The sequence below is a fragment of the Xiphophorus maculatus genome, chromosome 4 (genome assembly GCF_002775205.1).
Source record: "Xiphophorus maculatus strain JP 163 A chromosome 4, X_maculatus-5.0-male, whole genome shotgun sequence".
Lineage (NCBI taxonomy): Eukaryota > Metazoa > Chordata > Actinopteri > Cyprinodontiformes > Poeciliidae > Xiphophorus > Xiphophorus maculatus.
This window is the reverse complement of record NC_036446.1, coordinates 21,344,055-21,371,225: the sequence shown is the minus strand read 5'-3', so window position 1 is coordinate 21,371,225 and position 27,171 is coordinate 21,344,055. Positions and strand designations below refer to the sequence as shown.

Sequence of the window (27,171 nt, the reverse complement as noted above, 5' to 3'; positions counted from 1 at the left end):
CAAAAGAATATATATTTTTAGCCCAAAGGAAACATGATGTAAATAATTATTTAATTTTATTTTTATCAGCCACAGAATGAAGTTCATCAGCATGGCGCACACCACTGCTCATTCGCCTGGCCACAACTTTTAACGTCCTGAAAAGAATAAAAGTTCTGAGGCTCACTCCATGAGAATGAGAAAAGTATTCCTGCAGACATGAATATGTCCAATCATACAAGCAGTCTTAGCATTGTTTTTTTTCACCCGTATTTCTCTGCTGAATGTTGTCATCTCTGAAGGCTCATATTTCTAACAGCACATTACTGGCCTGGGTTCAGGGAGCTATGATGACAATATTAACTAGCCATGTATTTTCTTCAAACTTGCATCTTATTGGCTGGATTTATTCTGTATGCAAGCCGAATTCAAACACAAAGTTTACTATTTTAAAACTTCAGATTGCTATGTAGTTGTTTCTTCATGACCTGGACTAATATATCAGTATTTTCTGAGTTAGTGGTGTTTTTTTTATCTATTTCTTTCATTTCTGTGCCAGTGACTTGCTCCTGGTTTTCTCCTGGTATGTCACAAGTGTATTTTCATTTAATGCACAAAAGTGTTTTTATACTCATAGCTGAATCGTTTACTGTGAATTTCTTAAAAAATATATATATATTTTGAGAAAATTGCGTATCTATGAGCCACTAAACCACAATTGAAAATATTCGTAATTCTTCTAGTTTCAACATTTTGCTGCGTTTTTTGTTCATTTTCTTTGCATGGGGTAAAAGTAGAACTATCCAATTTATGGTCCATATCTTGAATGTAATCACACAACAGAGGGTTCTCAGTTGTGTGATTTTGTAGTTAAAGCCAACTCGTGTTGAAACAACATTTGCTCTCCTGTACAAGTGTTTTTTTGCCAGGACTTCATTGCGTGTGCCAGGAGTGCCTTCAGCACAAGCAGACAAAGAAGACAAAAAAACGACTGCAGGGAAAACAGTGACCCTTGCCTTCTCTTGTATGTAGTCACGACGCAAACCTCACAGATCAACGTTCCACAAGCCTTTCTTTGCCAAAGGGAATTTCAAGATTATGTTTGGATTTCATTTCAACAAATTCAAGTTGCAAGCAAAATAAACAATTGCAGAGACTACTTACTGAAGACTAATTGATCTCTACTGTTGGGTCAAATTGATTCTCAAAGGGGAGAGTTGTTGCCATGCTATAGGTGTAAGCCTCATATTGATTAATAATGTACCGACTTGCAGAATAATTCATCACTGGGCATGTTTTCTTCATGTTGCTGATGCAAATAGGAAACATACAGTATAAACAAGCAGAAAAGGATGTGCTCTGATAGGTTTTGACTATCTACAAAAAATATTTTGAAATGAGAAAAGCAGAAGAATTTTCAGTGAGGTCAAACTAAAACTGAATACCCTTTTTTTTAAAGTGTGGATGCAGCTTTTCTCAGAACCAATTTGTCTACACAGTTTCTGATTACCTACTTTTTCTTAGGGGAAATACAGAACTACAGTGACTTGCAAATTCACTCATAACCCTCTCCATTTGAAATATTGCAACAACAAACTTTAATGTATTTCAAAAATGTAAGGAGAATGAGCCATGGTTTTCAAAATCTTTTACAAACATAAATCTGAAAAGTGTGGTAGGGAGGACGTCCCTGTGTACCTAAACGGACATGCCTATTGTTTTGGAGAAGCTGTGGAGATACACAGCTTTATCGAGAGAATCTGAATCTATCGGGAGTCCTGAAAGAAAACTGGCCACAGACCACAAAAGACCAGAGACTGTGGAACTGGGTCATCTTACAGTGAGACAACAACTTGAAATATACAATCAAAACTACAATGGATTTGTTTGGACCAAAGCACATGCATATTCTTGATTGAATAGCTAAGATGTTTTCCAAAGAATGCTTAGTTATTTCCATCTACTGATATGCACGGCTGGTAAAGACTTGCTTACAAAGTCTTGACTCAAGGGAGTAAAACACCAAACATGCCAATGTTTTCACATTTCTGGGGAGACATTTTGAAAATGGCTTCATGAAAAAAATACATCAAAGTTTGTGGTTTTAGCATAACAAAATGAAACAAGTGTCATCATTCAAGAGGTATTAATAATTTTCCATGTCATATACATGTCACATTGATTGGTCATTAAAGATACATTAATAAGTAAATAGATCATTTATAACAGCCACTAATAGAAATGTGAATAATTTCTGTTTTCTTCAATTAAAAGTAGAGGCTGTGGGCTGCTAGCAGATAGTGGAGTGAGGAATCTAATCTCTTGTTGTTTTATAAACCTTTTATGAACTTGCTGCAAAGTAAGCACTGTCTTCAGCTACTGTAGAAACAGCTTTCAGTAAAAAATGTGTAAACACTCATGTACATTTACCAGTGCTACATGGCCTCACCTACATAAACTAAAATTATTTATGACACCTTTCCAAATCATTCAGCGGCAATATCATATTCAATTCCCCGCTGTTGAATCTATTTAAAATGTTCAATTTACCAGAGATACAAAACATTTTTGGCAAAACAGCAAATCCATGACCTTAGAGTAATGATGCTTTCATCTAATTAAACTAAGAGAATTTTAGAGGACACATTTGAGCTAATCAAAATCTTCTCTTGTCTCACAAACGTGAGTTTAGCTGATCTGTCATCCTACATTTATTTTTTGAATGGCTTACAGTTCTAAGTGACAAAGATAATTATGTCTTTTTAACATCGTATTTAAATTAAAAATTTTTCATAGATAATCAAGTAATTCTAACACTTGTTAATAAACAGGTTTATTTGAACATTTAATAAACTGGTGTCACACCCCTTGTGGTACTATTGGGCTCTGTGAATGGGTTCATTCCTTATTTATTAAAGAGCAATACTGGCCATAAATTACAAATTAATCTAAGAATGAACTTTTTAGTTTACATCAGCTTTCTTTTGTTTGATTTTCCATATTAGATCAATATAATTATTTTTTAATTTGTTGTGAGAACTTACTGAGCGGCAGTGCCATTTATTATTCCGTTTTAATAATAGCAGATCATTAGAGGCTCTTGGAAGAAGCCCTGCCATATATTGCAGTATGACAATGAAACTGGAGAACAAAGTGTGAGTAATTACTTAAAAGGGCTTATCAAATATCTTTGGTTTCACCTGTAAGTTCGCAAAAAGGTTGGAAATTGCTTGTGTTTTAATACTGATGGAGGGGGATAAAACAGTGCAAATAATGTCATGCTTATGAGTTGCAACCCTTTTGTATACACATCAGTCAAGTCAAGAGGCAGCTTGTGTTCACAGTGCTTGAGTCTAGTTTGCATGATCATCTCGCTGGGATTTAATTTGCAAATAGCTCTGACTGGCATCTCTCTAACCGCTGAAGTGCAGAACAAGTGTGAGCCTGCATGTCTGACCTGGATTGTTTTTCAGCTTCTTCCCCAAACTTTTCTTCATTTTTTATTGGAGGTATTGCTATATTGTAATACACAACATAGTGCCTTCTGAACTTGTGATTATCTAATTCTCAAGTAATTTGAACATTGAAGCTATATAGTGACACTTGAGAAATGCACAGGTTGTTTTTATGTGCGTTTTGAAGTCAGCGCAAAGTCTTTGTGAAGATAGAAATGCATACTGTATGTATGCGTTGGTGTGTGTGGGCGTGTGTGTGCGTACTTAGTGGGGGTTTATGACCTGCAAAAACATCAATTACATATACCAGTGCTCACACTGATTCCATTGTACACATGAGCGACTACATGCACATCTTGCACATTACACTGTGTCAAGTTTCTATAATGTTGGTGCAACTTATTAATATCAAGAAAAATGCCTGAAATTACTTGTTCAATTCTGCTTGAATGGCTTAAAAGAAACTGGAGAAAATACAGAGAAATACAGGTGAAGGCACAAGGTGATGTTGTTTTGCTCATGATGAAACTGTTTTGCCATTATTTATGAGGATAAGAATGATGCTTCTATGCAAATGTTGATGTTTAAGGATTCGTTTCTGCCTATCAGTAATGCTCTTTATGATTTCTATTTATTCGCCCCTGACCTTGACGAGGTGCAGAACCTGCTCCCACCCAGTTTCGCCTGGACCAAATGGAAATGCATCATTACTATTCCTCAGCTGAGGCTGCAGGAGAAACACAAAACAGCAATGCGGCTATTGACAAATCAATCATGCAATCCGAGTGAACAAACTGTGGATTTCATCATCTTCCTGATCAGCAGCTCTTTCGTATGAATTATTTGTTGGCTCCTCTCCTTTTTTCCTGTCCTCTCCTCTTGATGTGGTAAAACCCATCAAGAATCTATAAGCAGGCCCGGTCCCTGTGTCTCTCAATCAAAATCAGGGGCAAGCAGCTCCTCACCCAGTCTACAGGCTGAATTATTTACCACTCATTGATGTGGTGGTTGACCAGCAGTTTTGCTTGTGAATTATTCATATCCCCTCTCCTCTTAGTCCAAAGGATTAACACTCAAAATGTATTCACAGTTTATGTGTTTTGCCTCTAAATTTGCATACTACAATGCAGCATTTGAATGCTATAAAAACCCAGTCAGAGAGCAAAGACAATCCTATTAATAAGCATGATGCAGGTCTCACGATGTATGGGGTTATAAGCAGCTGAATGTGACGCCCAAATACAGTTTGTTTGGTTAATTCCCGTAGAGCAGAATGTCAGGACTCTGAGAGGCAGTCTTACGGGAAACAAATCCCTAAACATGTGGCACCAAGACAGCATTAAAGTCCCATGGGACACTGCATCGAAAACAGCAGTGTGCTGCATAATGATTGGTTTGTTTGTCTAACCCATGCTCATTGTGACAGCCATTACACCATGAGATAAGGACAGTGAATACAAACATTTGGGGACAAATCCAGCTAAGCTGCACACCTGTAGATAACTTTATCTGAAGTGCTTGCATGTGCTTACAGTCTGGGATGCTGCTGCAGCAGCAGCATAATCCTCTGTGTTTAATTGGCTAAAATTTGAGGCATTTCAACTCTGTCCTTTCAGCAAAAATGGAGATATTGTCATTCTGCCTGTCTGTGGAAATGCAAAGCAAATAGAAATAATGAGGGAAAACAAAATCTCTTTGTCAACAGGTTGTACTGATATGTCTTATTAATAATTGAGTTAATGGATATTTGTTAAAATAGATATTTGAATAAGTTAAATGTAGAATATTTCTGTGTTTAAACTGGTACTATATCGCAAAATGTTCAAACGAAGTCATACTCTTTTCTTATGTTTGTTTTACTCTTTAGAGTTCGATCAAGTCTTAAATATCTGATTTTCTTGGTTTGAAATGTCTTTTCTTACCATTCATTATCTCAAAACTTGTTAACTAAACACTGATGCAGAAACAAAAGTGGTTCAACAAAAGAACATCATTATCCTCAGAAGTACACAGTCTTCCTTTCTCGACTTAGGAGCTAATGCAGCTGTCTGTCAGTCCGCTCGGTCTTTAAGATTCAGCACAACGGTCCAAACTTGTGGTTCTCCAAACTCAAACGTGACTCAAGTGAAAGAACCTTCTGACTGCCTTCTTTCTTAACCGATTATGTTACCACTCTGGGAATGCCCTCATCTCTCTTCTGCACCTGCAGTGCCTCGGCTCAGAGAGGTTTGGCTTCAGGCGTTACTGTGGCAGAATTCAGTCACTGGAATTGATCCAACTCAGAACCACCATGACCCTCTGACATATGGTTTGCTTCAGGGGATTGTGGAAGGAGCAGACCTCCATTCTTAAAAATAAGAACTCTTTGTAGCCTTGTTCCCTTTTCTTACCCTTTTGCCACAAGACTGAGCAACATTATTCTTAATTACCCCTCTGCTAACTTATTTGTCTTTTCTACAGTTACTTCTTTATAAAAGAAGTAACTGTAAAAGGATTGCATTTTTATTTTTACATCTTGACCTCAGCACACCTCATGTAAATAATACATGAGGTGATTTGTTACTTGCTACGTGAAGCTAGATTAAATCATTTTTGGATAACTGACAGATTAGGAAATGGACGAGAGTTAAAAAAAAAAGGTGCACTGTATTTATTTAGAAGCAATTTAGTGATATACGGCGTGACCCATGTTTTTCTCAATAAATATATATTTTATTAGGGCTTAGACCAGGGGTCCCCAAACTTTCTCCTGTGAGGGCCACATAACTTGTCCCTTCTCTGATGGGGGGCCGGGGTCAGTTTGTAACAGAAAAAGTGTGACGATTGTAAGAGTGCTAAACATAAAAATGTATTGTTTTTCAGAAAGCACAATCAAATAACCTTTTCTGGATTCTTCAGAGAACAAAAGTTAGGAAATCACACTATTTATGAAATAAATAATAACCAAATAACACTGGGCTCTCCACATAAAAAAAGGGTTAGGGTCAATTATATGCATGTATAAAATAGTTACTAACTAGTAGTTAATAATAAATAAAGTTCATTACTAACATTTATTTTATTGCAAAAGTCCAACTTATCAAATAAAAATGCACATATATGAAAATACTCTGGTATTGTTCAGGGGGCCGGACCAAATGTGGAGGCGGGCCGCATCTGGCCCGCGGGCCGTAGTTTGGGGACCACTGGCTTAGACTAATAATAATAATAATGTGAAATTTACACTAGATGTTAGTAACAGCCAAAGTACAAGTTGTACTTACAAAACTACACACAAATAAATCAATGCAAATAAGTGCATCACATAAATTATATGTAATTACACAAGAAATGAGTATTGGATTTATTGAAATATCCCTGAAGAAATCTTGGAATTTATAGAAAAATCTATTTAGTTTCCAATGCAGTTTATTTACAAAAGATAATGTTTCCACACACATTACAAAAACAATCTATGCAAGCCTACTAAGAAGTTAGTTTAATAACTTGACAGGGTGTCTGCCTCACAGACTAAAACTGGGAGCTGGTTCCACAAAAAAGTAGCCTGATAAATAAAAGATTTACCACCAATTTTACTTTTCAAACCTCTAGGAACACAAATACACCTACAGTCTGGGAACAAAGTGTCAATAACATATGGGACAATCACATCTGATTGAGCTTGATTACTAAGGGCTTTATATGTTGGAAGGATTATTTTAAATTCTCTTCTGAATTTATCTAGAGAAGGTAAATTTAGGGAAATATGATCTCTTTTATAAATTTTCATCAGAATTCTTGTTACAGTGTTTTGGATGAGCTGAAATCTTTTTAACTGATTGTGGAATGATGGTAAGAATTTGCAATAATCTTGCGTTGAATTAAAAAAAGGGTTCATATGACAGTGGCATTGCACACTTGTTGTCTCTAATTTGCAAAAGACGGAAATACAGGTGCTACATTCTCATCCCGTTCTAATTTGTGTTCTCACTGAACTCCTGCTTTCTTCCGGTTGATACACTTGGTGTGGATAAACATACTGTCAATGCATGTTCTATGGAGAGGAAAATGGAAAATGACAGTCAGTATCTTGGGAGCCAACACATATCTTGACACTTTTTTTGCTCTGACTGGCAAATATGATTATTGTAAGAGCTCTCCTCCTCCCTCAAGTCTAAGGACACTAGATCAGGTTCAAAGAGAATACTAAAGGACATAAAATGCTGTCAAAAGTTCTATCCAACCTCCTCCTGGATCTCTAAGAACCAGTCGTTTTGGCAGATGAATCTGTTCCCTTCTATAAAAGATAGAAGACAGATATGTGCTTTCAGTTGTCACTGATCATCTGAAACCTTTTCTTATTTTCTGTTTGTGGAACCAGATGTGATAGATGTCAATGGAACAACTTGCATCTCCAGAATGAGTGGTGATGATCCCCTTGCATTTATAGAGGCGCAGTCACATTGTTACATTTCTGTAAATGCACTATAGAGTGTGATGTTGCAAATTGGAGCTGACAGCTGAGTGAAAATGTAAAGCATTAGACGGCAGCATGATCACGTTCTCTGTTTTTTGCCACTATGAATTCAAAAGCAGGATTTTTATTTATTTTTTTTTAATGACTGAAGCAATTAAGCCAAGCATATTTATCCAGAAACAAATGAGCAAGTTTGAGGTAGTCCCGTTGTTATATTTCTCCTGTCTCCCGTTGGCTAGCCCAGGTGATGGATGCCAATGTTTAAACCAATAAAACTGTTGAACTGTGGTGCTCTCAACTGTATAATTAAATAATACTTCACAAAGAACACAACAAACCAAATGTTTACTTTTAGGCACAGATTTAATGTTTTCATTTGTGTATGTGTGCACATGTTTCTGTATTTGTAGGTAATATTCATTATTTTAGCTACCTGTGGGGGGAAGCTGCCTCTGACTTGGGTGTTGCATGATTTTATGCTCCAGTAGCATTTTCCAGATGGCAGAAGGGAGAAGAAAAAGTGTGTGTGTGTGTGTGTGTGTGTATGTGTGGGCTGGATGACTGGTGTCCTTGATTATGCTCTGGGATTTCCCTCTGCAGCCAGTAATGAAGATATCACACAGCCACAGTAGGTCTGTGCCAGTAAATTTTTGACAGGGACAGTTTCCAGGTCTAGTCCTGTACAGTACAGTGAAAAGTACTAATTCATTTACAGTGATGCAGACTATGAGCATCCACATTTTATGGTGCGGAGATGATATTTGAGCCAAGCCTCAGTTCTCTTACCATAGCTTATGAGACACGCCACAAACTGCAGTCCTTTCTGCAGTTGATTTTCAGAGCTGGTGGTGGAAGTAGCTGGTATTATTATAAAGTATGTGATGTGAATAGAAAACTATTCCGATATATTCTGGCCAGGGTAAGTTGTTAAATGAATTTTAACTTCAGATTGGTTCAGTTAACCGATCAGTGTTTATAAATCTTTAATAAGACTTTTCCCCTCCTAAGTACGTAAAGTTAATGGCTTCATCAGTCCGTTAAAGCAAGGTCAATTAGGTGTTTGCCACTTTACCTTATTATTTCACATGCTTCAGCTAGATGACTCTGTGTAGAAATCTTAAAACGAACCAGCGAATATGAGCATTTACTGTTCTGTCAGTAACATTCAGCATATCAGATGTTGCCTAATACTACATTTTGTTTTACAGGATGTGCCATAAAGTTGTAAGAATTGATCTAAGTGAGCCACAGATTGTGTGGTTATGACAAAACACTTTTATTTCATGCTCCATGAACATTCAAGGTTGTATTCCTCAGGGTTTAGTAGCGAAACTGGGACAGTTTATTTGTAATTAACCACAGGGAAATAAAAATATATATATATATTTTGAAGCCTCAGAAATTATCACTTCCTTGTGAAATCAGAAGCTCATTATATTAAGCAGTGAGCTTCTGATTATTTTACAGAAATAATTAGAAGCTCATGTTTTATAACATTAAAATATTTTATAAGATTTTAATGCAACCCTTTTTTGCATATTTCATAACATTAAAACAACAAATGCTAGGTGATAGACTAATGCATGGCAAAGTGGAAGAAATGTGGTAGATACTTTTAAAAATAATTTTCAAATAAAAGTCTGAGAAGCTTTTACATTTATCCCACTGAAAAGCTTTTTCAGCAGAGTAAAAAGCTTTTTTCAAACCTAAATGCAGGTTTATTTTAAAGCCTGGTTGATTATTAGATATAATAATCTGTAATTTCTGTTTTCACAACAGTATCCTCTTCCCAGGATAACTGCTTGAAAAACATATTTTTTGAGCAGATCATCATAAAATATATCGAAGAACAACATAGTAAAGATTCCTGTGTTTGTATTGCCTAGATAAATAGTCCACTCCCTCAGCTTGGAATAATTTTCAACAAGAGTCTAAATTGGCAGAGCATTGTGCACTTGTTGAACTAAAAGCAATGCTGAAAGGCAGCAAAGAAGACTTTTATTAATTGCAATTGCTTTTGATTGTCAATCATGGTTCTTATTGGTTGATTTTATTATTTTATGATTTGATGAGGAGAAAATAAATCAATGTCTAAAAAAGTGACAGTAAATAAAAATAAATGCAGTTGAAAATGATAAACAAATATTGATAATGATAAGTAAATATTATTCAATGTTACGCTGTATAATCAAATAAGTTAGAAAAATTCTTATTTTTTAGTATTTGGATTTAATATTTGGTACATCAGGCCATTTATTTATTTCTGTCAATGAGTTTTTTATCTAGTAAAATAAAGATTATTATTCTTAAAGTGCAGACTTAAGTCCGACTCAGAATATTCATAAAGACTTTAAAATTGCTGATCACAGAAGTTCTGACTTAGCTTGCGCTATGTTGCAAAGGAGAATGGCCATAATTTATGGATACACATGTCTGGTGGAGGAGACCCACCTTAAACGGTTTGCGGGAATAGTTGCAGCAAAATGTGTTTCCTTTACATATAGACTCAAGGCAGCTACAAACAAATACACACCAATTTTTTTAGAGTTTTATTTGTAACCAGTTTAACCTAGTATATATATTTTTTGTTCCAGTTCATAATTATGCACTACTTTGTGTTGGTCTTTCACATAAAATCCCAATTAAAGTTGATTGCAATGTGACAAAATTTGAAAAGGTTATGTAGAAATGAAAACGTCTGTAAGGTGATGTTTAACCAAAGAGCTAAGGCTTTGGCTGAATGTTGAATGCTGCACTGTACTTCCTGTTTCCCTGTTTATTTTTCAAGGTCTTTATGTTTGATACTCTTGTATCAAACAAGATACAATAAAATAAAAACCATTCTGGTGTCAGTTATCTACAAAAACAAGCCTCTATATCACATCCATGGTCGTGATACAATAAGTCCTTCAGCTTATTGCAACAACTAAAAACATGAGAAGAAGCAACACATAAGTAAATTAATATGTAACTACTCCACATATCTGGTTGATCGTAATGAAAGTGGCTTCCAATGGAAAAGCACCAGATGTATGGTAAGATGTATGTCCTTGAGGGGAAGAAGATAAAAAACATTTTCAACCCCCTACTTGAGCAAAGTGTGAATAGTGCACACTGTAGCCTGGAAAAATAGAACGCTTTATTTTAATGATTGGTTGGCGATAATTGTAGTCAGTAAATTTTTTACTGTATTTCTTGCTAGATCTAACAGCAGTAATTTAAATACTGATGTGTCCTTGATTTGCAAATTATAAAAAATAACATAACTTCGAACTGCATTGTTGTATTGTGGGATTTTCCGTGGAGTAAGACAGTAATAATCTGTTTTTGACAAATATACTGTCCATGACAGGTGTTCAGGTAAAGCATCCTGATTAAATAATTTAGCTAGCTTGTATAGCATCAAAGGTGTAGGTTGAGTTTGGTGGAGTGGTTCACTCTTAGAATGAACCTTTATCTTAGACATTATTATTTTGCATTCCCAAATTCTAAACTACAGAAATCCACAACTGGCATAGTGAAATAAGATTTTATGATACAATTACTGAAGAAAACTAATATATATTTTGTGTTTGTGCAAACCACTTGCCATTGACTTGAACATGTAAAATAGTAAGGTCTTACTGACAACCTAAAAGTCTGAAGCATTTAGTAATTGCAGTATTTTTCCACATTTTCAATCTACCTCCTTTGAATTGTTTTGCTGTGTGAGACAGTTTTTTTCTGGACTCTATAGTTTACAGAGAGGAGTTTCTTTACTTGTGCGTGCAGTCATTGAGCCTTTTCTTAGCATTATGCTTGACAGGTAAATTGTTGCCACTGCAACTTTCCCTCTCGTCAAAGTCAGAATCACACTAAAAGCAATAAGTCTGGTTTCAAACCTCACCAGTGGAAGTAATGCTATTTTTCTGGTTGATATTGAATATGTGGTTATCATGTGAAAATCCTAACATTTAGTTTTGAATGATGTTTAAAAGTTTAAGAGCTGTTCATCTAATTTCTAATTTAATAAGCTTTATTGAAATAAATGGACAAAAGCATGAAGCTTTTCTTTAACAGTTAAAAGCAGACATAGCAAATTACATAATAAAATTCACAAAGCATGTTCTGTCAGTCATTTTCTTTCCACAATTTCTGTGTGTCTTCAGAATATCTCAGAACATGAGGTGATGAGAGGGCAGGGGGGATGAAAAATTCTTCATTAATTAAAGAAATCCATGTTTTTTTTTCTTTACTTTTAGTACCATTACTGTCAGCTGCTCAGGGCAGTTCATAACTGAACATGTTACCATCTGTTGCACATCTTCTAATGTTGTACTGTCCAAATGTACCACTAAAGATATTGTACAGAAAAAATCTTCATTATTATGTCTAGTCATGTTAGTTCTATGTTAAGGCCTTAATTTCAAAAGAAACAGAAAATTCCCAATTGGCAGAGGATCATACAGAATGTGAAGTATAGTGCAAATTTACCTGCACATATGTGGTTTTGTGAACAGAGTTATAGGTTTATTTGGGCATCATCTAGTCCCTACACACTGCAGTAAGAGCCAGAGGCTAGCTCAGGGGCTGGGGGCTGTCTGGAGTCAGAACAAATCAAAGCACCTGTCTCATAGCCAGGGTTACACATAAACCCTGTGTCATTCAAAACGATGAGGCTAATAACACAGTCAGGCAACACAGGCTCACTTCATTGTGTGTCAGTGTGAACAGTGTGGCTGCTCGACCCAAACACTAAAGAGGTACTTCCCCTGCCAAGGAGGAAAAGAACCTTGACTGACAGGGTTAATCATAAGTTACAAATGTTTCAGCAGCTTTGGGACAAAAACTTGGCTGGAAAATATTATTGCATTTTCCAAGCCTTGTTTAATTATTCATTGCTCTTTGGCACAAAGAAAGTAATCAGCTAATGAGCAAAAAAATAAAAACACACCCACAGTGTCAAACTTTCCTCATAACACACACCTGTACCTCAGGATTTACTGAAGTACAGATTAGGTCTAATCATATATTGTAACTGTATGATTAGATCACCGCAGTCTGTGGCAATGAAATGAAGAGTTAAGCTTAATTTACTGTCTTTTCTTGTTGTTTTAGTCTTTGCACAATGATAAAACTAAACAACTATAGTTGTGTTAACTTAGAACCTCAGTACAAAATTATATATATATATTTATATATTTTTTTTATCTCGGACATCTCTTAGGTAAGTACAGCTGGACATCTGAAGAATTTTAAGTTAAAATGTCATGGTTTTGCTAAAAGAAAAATCCTCTCAAAGCATATTATCTGGACAGATAAAAATGAAAGTGATTCCACATATAGCAGCTGGCTGGACTTGTGCTTATTCACTAATGGACACAGAGCACCACTTAGAGCATGGCCCTCTGTCAGTGTGGATGAGCAAGCTGGACCTTTGTAAAGTTGAAAATTGACTGAACAGCTTCCAAACTTGGTGCCACTGTCTGTCAAATACTTCTATACAAGTGCTGATTCAGAAACAGGTTTGCTGTCCACTGGGTCACAGCTTTCTTCCCCTGATTTAAATAAATGATTTACTGTATGTGAAGACCAAGTCTTTGAGCTGGGTTTAAAAACTGCTAAGACTCAAGTATTTATGTCACTACCTCGGTTAACAGAGAAGTTTAATTTGACAAATAAAGTTACACGACTTCATGAGAACTATTCAGAAAGGAAATTGGAAGTAATCGTCCATGTCTCCCGTTGAGGATATGTGTCTTGCCAGCCAGCCATTATGTAAAATCATCTCAGGGTTGTATGCAGCACTCATGTCCACTATAACTATAACTGGTGTAGTTAAAGTTCCAGAATCAAATGTGAAAAGGATCTGGGAATATCTATTGAGAGGCAGTTATGGAATAATTTGTGCAGAGAAGGTGTCACCTCTACTCTAAATGCTCGACTAGTACAATAAAATTTTTTACGTCAGCTGTATGTTACCCCGCAAAAATTACATACATATAACTCCAAGATATCCCCTTTCTGTCTTAGATGTGGCATGGAGGAAGGAACATTCCTGGCATCATGATTCCAATAGACCCGGAGATTTGTTTATTGACAAACTTTACGAAGTCCAATCTAAAGACAAATTATGTTAAGGAACTTACAGAAGTCCTTTAGGCAATTGCTAAGAAATGTGTTGCAACAAAATGGAAATCAGGTGTGACTTTGTGAGATCAATAGTTGTGTGATCCTAGAAAAAATAACCTATTGGATTCAAACTAGAATTAAGACTTTTATAAAATTTAGTAAACATTTTTAAGGTATATGCAAAACCTACCTGCACATTGGATTGACAGATCTTCTGTAATTGAGCCGGACTCAACAAAATCTATGAGAGATACTGATGCCATCTGTCTCCCACCCTATCTCTGATTCATATACGTTTTTATTTAATCCTTATTGATTACCCTCCTCTCCACTTTATCCTCCCCCATCCAGTCCTTGCTGTGTTATAATATTGTAAATGTATTTTACTTTAGGTATGTCTCATTGTTTCATTTTTGCTTGATACTGAACCAATTTTATCCTGTCAGTTAATAATTGTGATGTTGTTACTAAAAAATCCAAAATAAATTATTCTAAAAACAAAATTACCTGCTAGCATAGAAGGTTTTCTGTGCAAAGATGTCTAAGGTTGTGTTGAATCTGTTTTTGGCACTGTTGGCAACAAAATATTGACTCCCACATATGTTTTGAAAAGTTAAAGTTGTTCTGTTTCAGTTACTTTCACTATAAAGAATGAAGAATGATATGAAGAACTCACTTTTTTTGCATGTCATCTTTAGCAAAAAAAATGTTATGAATTATGGATTAATTAGAAAAAAGGACGTCAAAATGTAAACTGAAAACAGAAAACCTCCTTTTGGTCAAGTGGACATGATAAAATTGTTTCAGACTATCAGTGTTTCACAGGAGACATATCTGACGTCAAGGCAACCCTCCTGTGAGTCTTCTCCTATTTTTTTTTCCTTTAAGAGGACGATGATACTTCAGAGTCAACTTTCACACATGCATCTGTGAATGTGTGAAATAACACAGCTCCTTCTTTCACTTTTTTATGCACATATCCTGCACAGTTGCAAGTCCGCCTTTTGACCTCAGGGAAAAAATAAATCGATTACCTTAAAACTCAGGCTGCTTATTACTTCAAAACAAAAAAAAGCAAATGAAAAACCTGGGAACTGCAGACAGTAAATATTCTCCAAGATGCATTGAACATTTTGATTTGTTTTTATCATAAGTGGAAATGAAGCTATACAGAAGCAGACAGCTTGAAACATCCTGAGAGTTCAGTCCTGTCCATCATCTAACAAGTCACCATTTAGCTGCAGCAACAAAGCCTCTGTCCCTCCTCTGCCAACTCTGAGCCACAATAGTAACTAATTGCTACCTTTCTGATCAACACAAGGCATTCTCTCTTGTTTCCAAAGATACAACAAGAATTTAAATGAGCCAATTAGTGTGTGTATTTCCCCATGTGTGTCAAGTTCACCAAGTGTTTGATTGAGATTCTGCAGCGCAGCAGTACAGCAAAAAAAGTTGAGCTGCCCTGTGGGCACCTGGGACCAATAACGATGTGCATCACGCTGTGGATTCATTTATAGTTGTGTTGTTCAGAGTATTTATTGTAACACATTGTTGGTTCTTCACAACTGTATTGCTTTTGTAGTTTTATGTTTTGTTTGCTACAAATAAAAAGCATTTATTCTGCTGTATACCAAAAATCAGCCAGTTGCTTAGAAGACAAAACACTTTGAGGTAAATTAATTAATTACTTTTCTATCTTCTGAGAAAGAGTGAGTATCTGTCTTGGGTTTTTCTTGTCTTTTTGTTCTTTTACAAATAAATAATTGATTATTTTATTTTGTCATTACCATTAAAATGTGCTTTGATCTGAATTTGAATACAAATTCCCCTGCCTGCAATGTGAGCTCATAAATACAGAGTGAAAATTGTTCACTTCATCTTAATAGTTGTTTATTTTTAACCATTTCTCTTATGCTGTCTTTCTTTTTCACTGTCAGTTGTTGCAAGGAAAGACCATCCCTAAACTGGGATCACTGGACCAGATTGAAACAGGAAGTGGAGATTCAGAAGGACATTACAGTGGTGACTGTGATGATGAGGATGGATGTGCAGGGTCAGGCGGCGGCGAGATTAACAGAAAAGTCTCCAAAAGTAAGTCACTATTGTTTTGTTATCGGTAATAAATCTCTAGTTGATGTGTTTGTCTCAAGGAAACTAGATGTAGTCTGAACAAATTAGCAGACACATCTCAAACTTATATTGGTAATATCAACGAGCTTACAAAGCACAATGTATCAAAAATAATCGTATCATATATATCTATTATTGCTGGGTATTAAATGTTACCTTCATGTAAATTGGCAAGATTTTACAAAGTTTTTTTCTTTATCAGTGAAGAAAGTTAAAGATGCAGTTACATATTCTTTTAAATAAGACTGGCTCCGGCCTCGTTTTATGACAGCCGTAATAATAGCCATTAAAGATAATAGTTGCTATGGGGACATTATTGCAATCAAGGCCTGTAACTCAAAAAATTATTGCTCCTCAGCGGTTCAGCAACCTTCAATGAATCACAGCGGCAGAGCTCTCCTCTCCATTTTGTTACCTTTTGCACTTTTCTTTTAGCACTTATAGATTTTCCCTCTTCTTGCTCCTCTGCTCTCCATCAGACATGCTAACAACCTGATTAATTACCTCTCTCATTTTGCCTATGGCGACTCAAAGGAAGCTGGGGTCATCCAAACTCACCATTCTACCCATGAAAATGTTTCCTCTGCTGCTTGTCAGCCTCTCTCTAGGCTTCAGCCGCTTAGGTTCAGGAAAGCTGCTTAACGATCACTCATCTGAAGCTGTCGGGAGGCTCTGACATTTATCACCCATTACAGCTGAGCCGCCCTTTCCTTGTCATAGGCCAGATCAGGCTGCCTCCTATATTTATAACCCGCTGTCTGCTGTGACCTCTGTTGAACATCGGTCCCCTGGTGCCTGACCCTCAAAACAACAGGGAGGGACTTCTTCTCAGTCCCAGCAGGATTTAGTGGCAACTACTGTACCGAAACATTTATTTATTTATTCATTTATTTATTATCAGTGTTTTGTCCTTATTGTGTGGGGAAAAAATCAGCAATCCGAGACATTACATTTTCTCTGTTTAAAGTCTAATACTAAAACTATTAAAATAAAATTATTCTCAAGAAAATCAACAACTGCATTTTTAAAGCCATGTTTCCATCAATGTTCTTTATGCTCGTTTCGAAGTGTCACATTAGAAATGGCTGATGGAAACGGCAAAATACAAAATAACTTTCTCAAGTCTGCAGAAGCGCTTTCCAAGAAAGTGTCAATGTGCAAAAAGGGACATGGACACACATTTGCCAAATGAGTTCTGACGTAGCTTTTCCATCCATCGGTGGGTCTGTACATTAGTAGAGGCACAAATTTCCAAGTCCAAAATTTCAGAATGGAGGGGAGGACTCTCTCCATATTTCTGAGATGTGTGATCCTCTGCATCTTGCTTATTGCAGCCATGCGTAGCTTAAAAAATTATGCTGGTTGATCTGATCAATGTTTAATACAGCCTAAAATGTTGTGATATTCAAAATGTACTTTTATTCTTATAAATCAGCCTAATTTGCAAAATATGACTCTATGAATCAGCAAAACTTAATTAAGCTTCAAACTCTTGCAGTCAACTGTATTGCCTGTTTTTGCACGTTATTTCATACATTGGAATATCTAATTCTGCTTGCTGTCAGTGACACAACTTTGGATTTTTATGAAGTTAGCAAAGCTTCCTTTGGAAACAGAGTTGCTTAATTGGCTACCTTGAGGTTAAAACACTGCGGTGAAGATACAGCTTTAATGACCGCTGTTAGTTTTTTCAGTAAACGTGCAGTAACTTCAAAACAGAACGCCTCAGAGACAAAAACACAGAATCCAAAATAAGAGGCAGACACAAGAAAAACTATGCATTTTGCATCAAAGCCACTGTATTAATAACATTTTAGGCAACAAAAGGAACTGGACTGAAAATAGTTCTGTGAAAATATCTGATCACACAATTAACTATGACTAATTAAATAACAAGGGCAGTCTGAGAGATGAGGTGTGTAAAAGAAATATTCTGTAGTGGTTTCCAAAAAGGTCTAAACAACATTTATAGAGTGAAGTGTTTTAACGCATCACAAGCTTACAAGTCAGTCAAAGCAGATTACCTACAGTGATAGTGCTGTTTTATGATCAGATTCAAAGCCTAAAGACCATGTATAATTTAATTGGATTTCTTTGTCTGCTATAATTCATAATCTCTCTCTCATTTGTGTCTTTGATATTTATCTGCAGAACATGCAGATGATAGATCAGTGTGATAAAGAATTTAAATGAGATGAGCTCAATACTGACAATACAAGCTTGATTTAAAGGATTATCCTTATTAAGCAGAATTATTGTTACACAGAATCGTTACATATGCATGTGATCGATGCAACAAAATGAGCTGTGTGCACTTCTGAGATATTCCTTGGATATTAAATATTTATTTATTGAAGCAAAGCAGCTTCTATAGTATTGTTTCTCATTCTCTGCATTTCAGTCCAAATTGTGTTTTTTTTCTTCTTCAGTGAATGGTAACTGAAACAATTAATTATTTTTCGAGAAATTCAGAGAAACACTTGAAAGCACAGAGAGAAACCAGAAGATTGATTCACATCATCAGGCTCATTATGGTGGTGCACAAACTCCTCACAGCTCAGTGGGTGACATTGACTCGGAAAACACAAATCCAAAGGGAAAATCAATTCAGCATGAATCCAGGTTCACCGCATAAGAAGGCTTGTTCTTATGCATCAGTGAACTCTGGAAAAAGGGTTCTAAGTAGAAATGATAAGACAATTAATAGCTATTTTACATTATATTTAATGCTTATTAAATAGTTCACTTGGTAAATTAGTAAAACAAAATACCACAATCATATGTTAATTTATAGCTGTCCAGTTTTAGTTCTTAATTGCTACATAAGAACACAGTGTCACTTATGGCTCAAAGTAGCTGTACCTTTATTAATGCTGAATGACATTTTGGTGGGTTGAGGCAAATTTATGTTTTCACTCTAAATTTTGAAGTCTCATTTATGGCAATTCCATAAAAAGCTTTTGAGACAATTAAGCCAAAAGTGCAAATGTAAAACTAATGAATGTAATTAAAAGAGCTGGGACATCCAAACTTATTTTCCTCTGAAATGTGACAGCAAATAAATGGTTGGCCACACATGCTTTAAGACTCTAATTGCATTTTGCCCCAAATTCAAACTAGCTTGAAAATAAAGCCGTATAGTTAAGTTGCTGCTTTGTGTAAATACTGTTAGCTATTATTATCTCTTCTCAACAAAAATACTGTCAGCTTTCAGTCCCCATTTGACTTTAATTTGTAAATGACACATGTGTTCATTTTTTAAAATGTTTAATGACTTAAAGATATCTGAGCCTTACAACAAAATGAAATTATTCGTACAGGAATTGAAAAGTAAAACCATTAAAATCAAACTATTAGTAATTGCTAATGTGTTGTTTTTCTGTACCCCTTGATGTGGTAAATACAAGCAAAGCCTTTTGTAAATTTAGATAATCAAGAATGCTCAGAATCATGTTTTTTTCTGAATTGATGATATCCGTCTGTGACATTTACCCCTTGCCACAAAATTTCTGGTCTGCGGTAATGATCTGTGAATAATGTTTCACCCATTGTCTGCTGTTCGATAGCTACAGGAAGGGTTTGTTGTTGTGCATAGAGGTTGAGTGGCACCGTAAACCCTGCTGCTAAAGCTGCTGCTTTTGGTCTTATTTACGTTTCTCTCTCACATCATCCTGTCCTGAGGGAAAACTTATGCAATGCTATTGAGGAGTTGAAAAAGTGGCCTTACAAAATGGGTCAAAACAAAAGTGTAAAACTGTTATATCACTTAATGAATCAAATTGTTTAATTTCTTTCCAAAACCATTTGTGCTAATGAATAAATGGATGAGTTGGCTTGTTGCCAGTGCACATTTTAAAAGCCAGGACTTTTAATGACGTTATGTGGATAAGTATAAATGGCACATCTGTCCATAACATGTGCACTTTCAGTGCTAAACTGAAGGTTCACAATTACTCCAAAAATTCTCCACATAATTTTGGAGTAAGAGAAATGCTAACAGGGTTGAGATACGGGCATACCAAAGTTTAATATTAGCTTGGGTCAAACCACTTCCAGCTGGAAGTAGAGGAATTATTAATTACTTCTTTGTCTATAATATTTGTCTGACTTTTTGCAGCATAACAGTACTGCAGGCAATGAAACATGTTCCAAGCATTATTTTTACACCCCTCTGCCTCGCAGCTGCGATAGTTTTCTGGATTAAAACGCTTTACTTGACTCCTCTAAACATACCCAATGCTCCTTGTTAAGACTACTGGTTAGCTTAGGCTTTGTCTTGTTTGATTGCAAACCTTTCCAGGAAGGTTTTTTGTTGTTTGTGGTTAAGTACAAATTGTTATTGATCTTCAAGGTGCAAATTTTGCAGTATGCTCCTCTTTCTCAGTCCATGTTGAATCTAAGCTCACTTCACTGTCTTGTTCTTGAACATCCTAATACATTTTCTTTCATTTAAGGTGGACAGTTTTATTCAGATGTTTGAAAGCTAGACACAATTGGGTGTTGAAAATATAAAAAATATGATCTCAGCAAATAGGGAACATTGAGCTTTAGGAATAATCTTCCCAAAGTCCTAACTACAATACTGTAAAAAAAAGTCAAGAATATGCTTAAGCATTTCTTGCCTTTGAAAACCTGTTTGAAATAAATGAAAAAATCAAATCAAATCAAGTGCCAGTCCATGCCAAAAAAAACCACATTTAAAGTTCTGCCTAAAAGTGCACAGAAGCCTTTTCTTGGAACAGTACATTTGAAGAACTTTCCTTAAATCAAGCTAATATAATTTGCAAACCTGTTTTAACACTTTAATCTAATCCTTTTTATACAAAAGGTTGTTGATGAAAAGTGTATGGTGAAGCAAGCACTCACTCTCCCATTCTTTTTAGTCACTTTGCAGAAAAAAGGGGATAACAAAAGGTCTTTGCCACACAGTTTCCAATTACTTGTTGATTCAACATGTTCTAGAAAACACACAAAATCAAGATCTTTCTCAATTTCCTCTTATCCAAGTGGATTCTTGGATTTCTTTTACTTGTCAGCAGTGCCCATAGTGGTAAACATCTAAGAGGTTTTTCATGCTCCAACCCTGCCTGGCCAGCAGCCTGATGACTTTTATCAGGCCTGGCATCATTTAGCTGCAGACACTGTGACTGCTCGCACCATGAGTACTGCATGGCCAAAAGACGTCTGTCAGACATAGTGGCAGCAGGAGAGACAGAAATCGATTTCTTGCAGGTAAGCACAATGAGAGCGAGGGGATAGACTCCTTTATCACAACTCTTATTAACAAAAGCTATTTTTTTCAAATGCTCTCTAATCTATTATAGAAATTTAGAGATGAATGTAGTTATTCCTTATGAGACTCTGGCTCTAATTTTAAATTAGAATTGCCATAGCCATACTAAATAACCAAATCCAGTTTTTTTAATTATAATTTTATGCTGTGTTTGATCCACCTCTAAATAAGAGATCTAAGACATGGACGTCATGGCCACTTTGTTGGGAATATACAGTAATAGGGCTATCATTGAAAGCTGTTAAGAGTTTTCCTACCAGGCCTTACAGCACTCTGCAGTGACCATTAGACAGATCTTTATCTTCATTACTGTGTGAGATCAAATTAGCTTACCTGCTGTGACTCTTGCCCTCCTCTGCACCAGAAATAATAGGATCAAAGTCATTTACTGTACTGCAGTGTCTCGTAAGCTTTTGGTCAACGAGTTTTACTGTGTGAAGTCCTCAGTGATGTTATTACTAGATACGTTAACCTACTGGACCATTTAATATTGGAGGATATCATGTCATATAGACTGTAGTGAATTATTTATTTCAAAGTTATATTCTGTTGAGTGTTTACAATTGAAGTTTACACAATATAATGTTCACACAGATTTTGTTCTATGCTTAGAGATAATTGAAGCATACTCTGAAATGTCTGTGTCATAAATGGGTAACTTAGTTTATTGAGTGGCTATGCCATCTGAGATTCAGACCTGCATTAATAAACTCTGACAAAAGAATAAACAAGCTGCAAAGGGGGGAAAGTGACCATCTGGATGTTCATTGTCAGACAATCATGGTCAGGAACAGTGGGAACCAGTCTCCATTATAACAGCAAATGGAGTTTGAAATCGTCCACACTTGCTGGTTGAGGAATCTAAGCGATGCTGCTTTAAATCTGAACAGCACAAATTAACTGAGTAACGGCAGACTCCAAGACTGTCAAACACAAGGGACGCCACAAGTGATCATGAATGATTTTGACAAGGGAGCAGCTCCATCCTACTACTGCGCAACACAGAAATTCCTGTCAGACATCACAGTCTTGAAGCTGAAGAGACATGTGTGTCAATACACGAGTAAAATGTAGCAGGGGATTGAAAACAACACCAGAGGCCCAAAGCACCAGCTGCTGAAGACAGAGCTGTCATTGGAACAGATGAACCTGAACACCAGCTGGATTAGATCGACTTGGAAGAAGCAATCAAATAATACAGAACTGCAGAGTGGAAATACTTAAAAACAAGCAAAAACTCTCCAGCAAAGTTGTAATTTACATGCAAGTAAATAAATAGTAATAGTTACTGCAGATAAAAACAATAAAAAAACCTTCATAAAAGTGTCTTATTCCAAATGCTTTACTGACCAATATAACATTTATATGCACGCCACACCACAATTTTTCAGTAATACTATGGTTACACACTCTTTAGTAACCAATATTACACACATCCTGCAAGACAAATCATGTTATCACAATGTTATTTAGCCATGGTACTCAGCTGCACCGTAAAACTTATGACAGTGACACACTATTGTTTCAACAAAACAAATTGTTTCTCTATGCCAAAAACAAATGTTCTTTTTCATTTTACCATTTGACCATTTCAGTCAAATTTGAATATTTTATATCCATTTTAGAGATAAGATTACCAGCAACCATACCCTCTATATGGACACGATTGACCTGGTTGACTGGAGAACTGAAATGCCAGTGCGGAACAACTCATAGTTGGAATGTGGTGGACACCTGACTGGCAGAGGAAATTGCTGTAGAAACCATAAAGTTCCAAACAAGAAAATAAATGAAACATTGTGCACTATACCTATGCTATTGGCTTAAGTCTGAGTATTTTCAGACACTATAGTATGAACAATTTATAAGTATTTAAGATAAATATGATAATTTTAAAGACATCTTTGCATTTTATTGACAGTTCTATGTTCATGTTCATCACACTTCTGACGACAATTAAGGTGAACGTCAAGGACACTGTATGACACAATGCATTCATGAGTGCATTAGTGAAATGGCTCCTGTCATCGTCTGACAGATGAGGTGGCTGCCGGAGATCACTAGAGAAAGACACCGTCTGCCATTAGGGAGGCTTACTCAGCAAATGATGTGATCAGAGGTGTATATTCTTAATTCAGCACTTTTGAAGAGTCGGTATCACTCATGTACTGTATTTTAATTTGCAAGTATAGGTAAAAGGATGAATGACATTTTTCCATTTAGAGACCCACAATTTTGGTCATTAAATAGTGCAGTGGTGGGCCGTGCCACCACTTTGGAGAATAATTCTAGATGTGAATATTATATTATTGTGAGCTAGGACCAGCTCTGAGTTGCATGTTCTTGTATAACTTGGCAGGTTTCAAAGACATGTAGGTCATTTATATATATATATATATATATATATATATATATATATATATATATATATATATATATATATATATATATATATATATATATATATATATATATCTATATCTATATATATACAGTACAGACCAAAAGTTTGGACACACCTTTCTAATTCAATGGGTTTTCTTTATTTTCATGACTATTTATAAGGCAAGAAATCCCACTTATTAACCTGACAGGGCACACCTATGAAGTGAAAACCATTTCAGGTGACTACCTCTTGAAGCTCATCAAGAAAATGCAGAGTGTGTGCAAAGCAGTAATCACAGCAAAAGGTTGCTACTTTGAAGAAACTAGAATATAAGGGGTATTTTCAGTTGTTTTACACTTTTTGTTTAGTGCATATTTCCACATGTGTTATTCATAGTTTTGATGCCTTCAGTGTGAATCTACAATGTCAATAGTTATGAAAATAAAGGAAACTCATTGAATTAAAAGGTGTGTCCAAACTTTTGGTCTGTACTGTATATACTGTATATGTAGACTACAGTATTGTCCGTCGGTAGAAATATACTAAAATATATAATGCTGATTCATTATAGATACTGCAGCCCCTTCATTCTTCACAAAGTCTCTACAGTGATTAGGTTGGATTCTGTTTGTCTCTGGACACAGAGAGAAGTGGGCGGAGGGTTAGAAACTACTGTACTGTAAGCCTGAGAAAGCAATATCATTAGGGACTGAAGGAAATTGCACTGCCTGTTAAAAGGGAACGAAAGAATTTTTTATCCAGAATGGAAAGATACCAAGACAAGTTCATCGTTCCTACGGGAAGAGTGAAAGTATCCACTGCTGTCTCATAAGTCAACAAACAGCAGCAGTTAATAAATGTTATATATACCATAAATGGCAACTGCAAAATTAAGCACATATCTTAAACAATCACACACACACCACAGTCTAAACTAAGAGCTCAAAAAATAAATGTGTGTATATAAATGATCTAAGATCCAAGTTTGACAGATCCTCCAGGTTTCTGTTGAACTGTCCAAAACATACATGGTCTGTCAAAGCAGGATTTCCTACAAACATAACAATTTTACCAAAAGAGTGCATGTCTGTAGTAGCTTTGTACTTATTCATATTGCATACTAGTACATAGGAAGCAGGAGAGAAGTAAAGGAAACATGGCTGAAGGATTATTATTATTGTGGAAGGTTTATGCATTCCTTCGTATTACTGTCAAGTACTAAACCTTTCATTTATAAAGTTGAAAATGGTTTAAAGGTGTCTTTAGATTATTTGGAATTTAAGTGTAATTTTAAATAATATATTTGAGCTCATTACAAGATAAATGATTAGTTATTGATAATTGAATTCATCATTCTCTACCTTGGTAAGGCAAACATTTTTGTTTCTTTTTCATTAGGAATGACTAAAAGATTTTATTATTATTTTATTTAGCCGTACTACTGGCTGATCTGAGGCACTACTGGCTATAATGTGTAGCTTTGCTTCTTAAGGACACAAAGTCTGAAACTCTTTCATTGCTCTTTCTGCTGCTAGGTCAAATATCTCTGCACACTCAAACCTCAATGCTAATAGCAAATAAAAAACAGTGAAAAACAAAACAATAAAATGTCAACTAATATATATATTCTATCAAAACTTATGAAGTCATGTTCCATTCACATCAGGTTTGAGTTGCTCCCCAAACATAAACCTATGGCTTAGTTTTTGTTGGGGTTTTTCCTTCACAATTGTTAAGTCTAGTTTTGTGTTCACATGTTTTAATGTTGATGTTGTTTCATCAGTAAACGTAGACTTCAAATGTCCTTGAGCGCTCGCTTATCTCTAACAACATATTAACCCCATTTCCATCTCTTCATACACAGACTGTTCTGTGTTTTAGATAAAATCTGTTTATATAATAAGTCTCATGTGACTCATGATGAATGCTTCCCCCATTCTATGCTGGCTGATCTAACTCAATTAGATAATTGTGTAGTTTTGTATTTCTCAGTCTGGTTCCGGCTGCCTAAAACGATTCAATGTACAAATCAAAGAAGTCGTGTTAAACAAGAAAAAGTAAAAGAAAGGATGTGATCAGCAAGTTAATATGTAGGATTTAAAATTAAATGTAACTTTTACACACTTTATTTTTATATGTGCCTTGTACTGCTTATCTTTCACTAGTAAAGATATATAAGCCAACTTCACACTGTAGATCACACTTAAGCTGTGAGACCAGACAACCCTCAACCTTCAAATTATTCAGGAACATTTTCTTCTTTGTGTTCACTTTGAAGTAAACAGGGAAAAGATTGCTTTTAGCAAAAGATAGAAATACGAGTGGGCTACAAACCAGGCAGATAAAAAGCATTCAGGTTAATAACAGATTCTGTTATTAACATATGTTCACAGCTCAGATTGAATTTTTTTCTGATGAAATACATACCTTGCATGTGGTCTTTCAGTGTCTTTGCCTGCTGTAACTCAAACATGGCTGGATGAAAATGAAATGCAATTGCTTTTTGATTTGCCACGGTAAACATGATGGCAATTTTATTATAAGATAATAAAAACCTTGCATTTTCCTTATCATTTCCCTTCCAGGTGTTTGTGGGTTTTGAAGCATAGCGTTTTAACCACAGTAAGATGTCATTATCTACAATGGCACATTCCCGTATTTCAAACATTTTCTCAGACTTTGCATGAGTTAATGGCTGGCTTAATGAGCTGCGGCTTGAATGTGGAAGGACATCTCATTGTGTTAATGAACCATGAAAAGGGCAAGCGCACATTATTGTGTGAATTGTTTTAATAATCAGCTCGCTGTCAGACGCACAACCCAGCTTCCAAAAGCCTGCTTCATCTCTGAGCAAAGATGCTGAATGTTTCATTTAAACAACTTACTCTGCAATAGCTCAGCAATCTGCTCCAGCGTTGCTGTTGTTTCTCTCGACACCCCTCACCACTCCTCCCAGCCCTATTCATTGAAGGGTGGATCTCAGCTTGGTTTTGTGAATCCAGTGGACAGTCTTGTCTAAGACTTACTCAGTCGGAAGAGGATCTGAGCTGAGGTGGCAATGTGGTTAGCTTCTGTTGTAGATCTGTTTTCTTTATGCTGCCTCAGAACTTGTAATTAGTAAACAAAAGTTAAATAAATAATTAGAACTGCACACTATATCAGATAACATTTGCCATCTTAATGTCAACATGTGTAATATTGCAATTGCAAAGGACTGTGTGAAGACATTATTCTGTAGGATATTTCAATTACCATGTTTGCAAATTCAGAATGACATAATTTCTGCTGGATAGACCTTCACTGCCATGGATGCCTATACTTTTAATAATGTCAGTGATTGAGATGCTAAAGCTCACAGCGT

General features: G+C 35.8%; 1 protein-coding gene across 1 annotated transcript in view; it reads left to right on the top strand.

The window, feature by feature from the left end:
- Nucleotides 1–27,171, top strand: part of gpc5 (glypican 5) — a 124,877-nt gene that overhangs the window by 64,916 nt on the left and 32,790 nt on the right. Inside the window, exon 8 of the mRNA XM_014471668.2 lies at nt 15,939–16,092. Within this exon, the coding sequence (XP_014327154.1) occupies nt 15,939–16,092 (154 nt within the window). The remainder of the gene's footprint in view (nt 1–15,938; nt 16,093–27,171) is intronic.